At 31.5% G+C, this 6,000-nt stretch overlaps 1 protein-coding gene across 4 annotated transcripts; it reads right to left on the minus strand.

Annotated features, from left to right (window-relative positions):
- Nucleotides 1-1,523: 1,523 nt before the first annotated feature.
- LOC128682934 (uncharacterized) lies at nucleotides 1,524-4,743 on the minus strand. Of its 4 annotated transcripts, none has more exons than XR_010370328.1 (2): nucleotides 2,550-3,941; nucleotides 1,524-1,671 (listed from the first exon to the last, which is right to left on the minus strand). XR_010370328.1 is itself a non-coding variant. In XM_053768000.2 (2 exons), exon 2 carries the CDS (start codon nucleotides 3,939-3,941, stop codon nucleotides 2,736-2,738), a length of 1,206 nt encoding a protein of 401 aa, XP_053623975.1. In that variant the 5' UTR covers nucleotides 3,942-3,961; nucleotides 4,514-4,743; the 3' UTR covers nucleotides 1,524-2,735. The 4 variants fall into 4 exon arrangements, 3 of the variants coding, with proteins under 3 accessions (XP_053623975.1, XP_053623973.1, XP_053623974.1); XM_053768000.2 differs by adding an exon at nucleotides 4,514-4,743 and having other exon boundaries at nucleotides 1,524-3,961; XM_053767998.2 differs by adding an exon at nucleotides 4,524-4,742 and having other exon boundaries at nucleotides 1,524-3,961.
- Nucleotides 4,744-6,000: the final 1,257 nt, after the last annotated feature.

A 6,000-nucleotide genomic window follows, 5' to 3' on the forward strand; every position in this document is an offset into this window, starting at 1 on the left:
TATGCCCATTAAGCTCAGTGCAGATGGCGCTAGTGGTACAACTAAAGAACACAAACATTGCCAATGGAGGCAAAAAGCAGCAATTTTCAATATTTTTGAAGATTTACTAAAATACCTTCTTCGCAATCGTGGTGCGAGTTTAAAAGAAAAAAAAAATAGGATTTAGTGGTTTATTGAATAGAGTTTAAAAGAGAAAAGAAAAGGATTTAGTGGTTTATTGAATACGCTTCAAAACACAAAGTGTAAAAATACGAATTTGTTAAATGATACCAGTCCATTGTAAAACACAACGCCTTTAATAATTATTGAACACTATTGAGATCACATTGCGCTATTTGTGGGATTGGGCTATGTATATTATTTTCGACCATCGAAGTGGTGGTTTCAACATAATCAATTAACCACTTTCACCTAAAAACTATTCAAATCAGTAAACAGTAGAAAAAAAAAATCTTGTACATCAATACATTTAATAAAACAGTAAAAAAAAATCTGTACATTGAATAAATTTACATAAAAATAAAATTAGGCGATAGAGTCACAGCAACAGAGTAAGAATTCGAAAAAAAATTCTGTCTGTACCGATAATCTTCGCAACTACTGGACGGATTTGAATGATTTTTTTTGTTATATAGCTATTAAGTCTAGACAACATATAGAGTATACTACATTATTTTGAAAACTGAAAAACCTGATGGAGAACAATGATGGTATAGCTAAACTATAGAAAATATTGAAATGACGCCTTAACAAAAGTTATTCAGCCTGATGAGCATTTTCGGTTGAGATATAAAAATCGAAGATCTGGAACACCTCATGTAGACCTATGATGGTACAGCTAAACTATAGGGAATATAGAAATGACGACTTAACAAAAAATGTTCAGTCTGATGAGAATTTTCTGTTGAGGTATAATAATCGAAGATCTGGAACACCTGAAGAAGAGTCATAATAGTTCAGCTAAACTAGAGAAAGTATGCTTTTTCAGTCTGGTTAACATCTGCTGTATGTATTAGGTATTGTTACATTTGTCTGTATAATTAAATTTCTCTAATAGTTTTGACTCTTTACCATAAATAGTTCGGCCACGCGAACGACGTCGTGGAACATAGTGAAAAACTTATTAACTTCATATACAACGACACATATTTGATTTTTAGCTTCACGTTTAGCAGCTCTTTGTTGCCTTGTTTGAGTACACTTTGTTGATTCCATACGAATAGTAGTTCAGTTCAGTACCTATACCATCGTCTGAGCATGTAGATATGCCAGTGTACCTCTTAAGAAATCATTGGTTACCTGTATAGAGGAAACCATTGGTTAAATGCACGGTGATCTGAGCCAGGTACTTAGCTTAGCTTTTATTGAAGTTTCCCTTACACGGCTTGAGTAATCACAAGATTATTTTTTTCCTTTTTAAAACAGTGGTCTAATAGTTAACAGATTTTTGAAATAGAAGAATAGATACCTAGGTAAGTACTTATTTAAATCTCACTTTAGAATACATATAAATAAAAAAATTGTTGGGTGACCGAATGTTTATTAGTACCTACTACCATTTGATTACAATGATTACATACATCAAACACAAATTATTTTTTATAGGGAGTGACACATTCGTCGGCGGCGACGGCGGCTGCAATGAATATCGATGGCACCACAAAATACGACCTGCCGAAAGTATAAAATAAGATAATATTATTATTTTTATAGTAACTTACTAGAAAAAGTACAAAGTAAGGTAAATAATTAAGTGTGCATGTGCATTGAGTTCGCACCCTGTAATTTTAATAAATATAATATTCACCAATTAGTAAAGGTCATAAATAATTTATAAAACCAATTGTAAAATTTGTAAAACCAATTGTAAAGATTATAAATAGTTAAGTATGCTCACTCAGCTCTCACAGAGGGCCAGCAAGATCTTGGTGTTACAAAAGTTTGTGAGTGTCCTTGATTTAGGAAAAACTAGAGCCAGGGATTATTAATTTTTAATTATCAAGAGCCATAATTTAAAAAAAATACAAAGGATTCCTTGTGCTCACTCAATCTTCAAGCTGTTATAAACCAGATATTTCTACAAACCAACCATATAATCGCATTTCATTATACAAATGTTTATTACAATTTTAAAAATGGCTTATTTACGTTTTCGTCGAATAGGATTTTGTAAGATAAAAAAGTAACTGCTAGTTTAAGTAATATTTTTTACAAATGCTCAATCAATTCTAACATTTAAAAAAATACATTAATATATATGGGATAGTAAATATATAAGAAAAAGTAAACATTTAAAATTTTAGTAAAATTTTTTACTAAATATTCAATAAACATATTGATATTCTTATTTACTTTTATAAAAATTATACATACTTAAACATTCTATTTATTTTACAAATTGTAATAGGTTAGGTTAGGTATTTCAAAATTTTTTCAGAACTTTTACTATTGGTGAATATTATATTTATTAAAATTAGAGAACACACACAACAATTAAACAAAAGCGAAAACACAAGTGCTTATTAAATAAATAGGTAACTCCAACATACCCTGTCATAATCAGCTTTCTAGAACTTTGTTCCAAGTTAAGAACCTAACTCCAATTAATACAGCAAGTACAGAATTGCATATGGTTGCTAATACTTTTCTACGATTACACAAATATGTGATTATATGGTATGAAATAATGTGATTATATGGCATACTTATTCTAAATGTATGGATGAACTCAATGATTAACAGGCAGATTTTGTCTTTGGTATTTTAAAAATGGTGACTGCATTTGGAGTTTTAAAAGAATCTCCTAAAGATTTAATTTTTATAATAAAGGAATAACCCGGGTATAAAAACTTTTGCAATCCATTATCCCAAACTTGGCTTTCATCTGTAGAGCAATAGATAGCAATTGCTTCATTCTCAAGGCATGATTCTTGAATAGGCTTGATGTTATCTAGTGATATTTCTGTTGTATCTCCCCAGTCAACTAGTTGAACTGTTGCTTTATTTTTTAACTCATTAACTTTTTTTATAATAGCCCTTTCAAATTGGTAACGTGTTGTAGTATGAACACATACAGGTTTTCCTTCATACATATCTTCAACTCGTATTGCATGTTCTTGCCGAGAAAATTGAGCAATAATTTCCCTTTCTCTTATATATTTTTGGTAGCTGTTGACTTCTGCTACATAAAATTCTTTCAAACTTCTTCCACTTTGTACTCTAACTTGAAGAGATTCACCAATTTTTAGAGTTGGAAATAAGTAAAAAGCTTGTTTTGGTGCTGGTTTAGCAGAAAATCTGTTAACTGATTGTTGGTCATAACTTAATACTGAATAGCCTTGTAAGGCGAGCATTGTCGAAATATCTTCTGGACAAGAATTGTACATTATCACGGTTAACAAATCATCATTTAATCCTTTTACAATAATTTTTGTTCTCTCATCTCCAATGTAAAATTTCATTGCGTCAATTGACTTTTCAGGCCAATTTTCACAATTTGGTGGCTGACACAATACAAGTGAACAATGCTTCACCAAAGGTGGTATCCAATTATTATTAAGGGGGTTACAAACACTTGTTAATGGTATCTGTCTCTCCAGATTCCCATAATCCATAGCAAACACTTCTAAATTTACATCTCCATTGATATCATCAATAAATATGATTTGGCCCCTAATGAAGCACTTGTGAATTTTTGATTTATAAACAACTACATTGCCAATTTGCAATTGATCAACTTCAACTTCAGAACCAGGTGCTTGCAATGCCGGAAGGTAATGATTGAAGCTTGTCTGTCTAACATAAAAGCTGTTAGGATTGTTTATGTGGGTTACTTGTACCCAGAGTGCAGACCCAATTGATATAGGAGAAACAACAAGTGTTTCCATTAGATTTGACAGTGAATCCACCGAAGTCACTTGTTTTCTACTCGAAGTAGCCATTGCAGCTCCAGCAGCAGCACCTGAGAATGAAATTAAATTAGTTGTTTGTATCCATATTAAATCATGAAATATAAAACAATTGTTTGCAGGGTTATAATTTTGTTGTGCATTGTTGTCAATTTTATGAACACCTACATTTTTTTTGAGAATAAAGGAAAAACTATCAAAATCTTCTATGGCATATATTCCCTAATGATAATAATCTGTATTATTGTTGATAATCTCTATCTTGATAATGCACGATATAAATATTGAAAATAAAGAAGGTGGTGTAATGTTTAATAAATCTTGGTTCCTAAGTAAACAACATCAACAACATTGCGTACTCATATTTACCTATATTTGGACTAACGCACTTGAATAAGTATGAAATAATACACTAGCTGAACACTTAAAACTGTATTGGGCGAAAATACACAGGTCGACGAGGAACGCGTCCCTAGTGCGGCGGCTGCGCGAAATCCTTTGTTGAAATGAAAAATCAATACTTGAGTGCATGTGCATAGATGCACCAAGTATTGATCTCTGATTTCAGACCTTTTTAAATCGTTAGTAGAAAATTAAAAACTTACAAGTACTTACCGCAAAAACACGATCACTTTAACAATACGATATATAGTTACATTTACAAACGTCTACGAACTAGGTAGGTACATAAGTAGATACTAGGTACTTGTACTTATTAAGTACCTAGGACCTACACACTAGACAAACTTAGGTACAGCTCTGCTACACTTTACCGAGGTGGTACCTAGCGGCAATTGTTTTATTTATTTTTTTCCGCTTCCTAATTAGACTGTTTGACGTTGACGTATAATGACGGTTTGAAGTTTGTCAATGTTTGGAGTATTACTGCACATTTATCCCACCAGAGTACAGCACTGTATGTTAGGTAGAGGTACACAAAGTTATACCGCCTTTTGCTACTTTGTCGATTAAAACCTGATGCAGGTCAACAGTGACATCAAACTAAAGGGTTCGGTGTCACCAATGCTCATTTATTCCCTCGTATAGCTGATGTTGTGTTGAGGAATCACCGATATATTTATCGATTATTTTATGCACCCATCAAAAACTGCTTTACTCGGTAATTTAAGCAACTCGTTAAGTCTCACTATCTATCTAACGTATCCTAATTTTATTGTACATGTATTTCCTTCTATATAATGATATTTATGTATGTATATATATGTATTTATATGTATATGTATATGTGTATTTGGTATGCTTATATATGTATGCATATTGTATGTAATGTATTTATTTATATATAGTGTATGTAATTATATATTTGGTAGTTTGTTTTACTGCGCCTAAATGTTTTTATATATATATGTCTCCTTCCACCTAAAGGTTGACTGGAAGAGATCGCTTTAGTGATAAGTCCGCCTTTGTACCTTCTTATATTTATTACAAATTGTTTTCTGTGTATTTTTTCTTTTTGGTGCAATAAAGAGTATTTGTATTGTATTGTAATAGCATAGTATGTATGGCACCGAAAATTTACAACAAAATTCCAAATCAATATAAAAGCTTAAACTTAAATCTATTTAAAAAGCACCTCAAGTCTTTATTAATTTATAAATATTTAAATGATTACACTTTAAATGATTTCTTTAATGATAGACTCAAAATTTAGAGATAGTATATTTTTTTTTGTTATTTGTAGTGGATAGCATGCTCCTCTTTATTTATTTACATTTGCTGTTGCTGAGCTGTTAAGCTGATAAAGCTGTTGTGAGACCTGTGGCTCAGAATGTTGGGCTACCAAAGTTCAGGACGAAATGAGACTTCACTTTACTGAAATGTGTACTGTAAGGAATATTTATATCATAGGAAGTTTGAAAGTTGCGCCTATAAATGATAAAATTAGGTGTAATAGACTCGGTTGGTTTGGACACGTGATGAGGAGAGAAGAAAATCATTTACTTAGATTTTACAGCGTAAGACGTGTCCCATGGTTTTCGAAGTTCTTTTATCTTATGTAAAACGATTTTTCCCAATATTTCGGCACCCGAATATGCTACATTGTTGTATATTTTCACAAACGAATGCTTAC

The sequence above is a fragment of the Plodia interpunctella genome, chromosome Z, assembly GCF_027563975.2.
Source record: "Plodia interpunctella isolate USDA-ARS_2022_Savannah chromosome Z, ilPloInte3.2, whole genome shotgun sequence".
NCBI classification, from domain to species: domain Eukaryota; kingdom Metazoa; phylum Arthropoda; class Insecta; order Lepidoptera; family Pyralidae; genus Plodia; species Plodia interpunctella.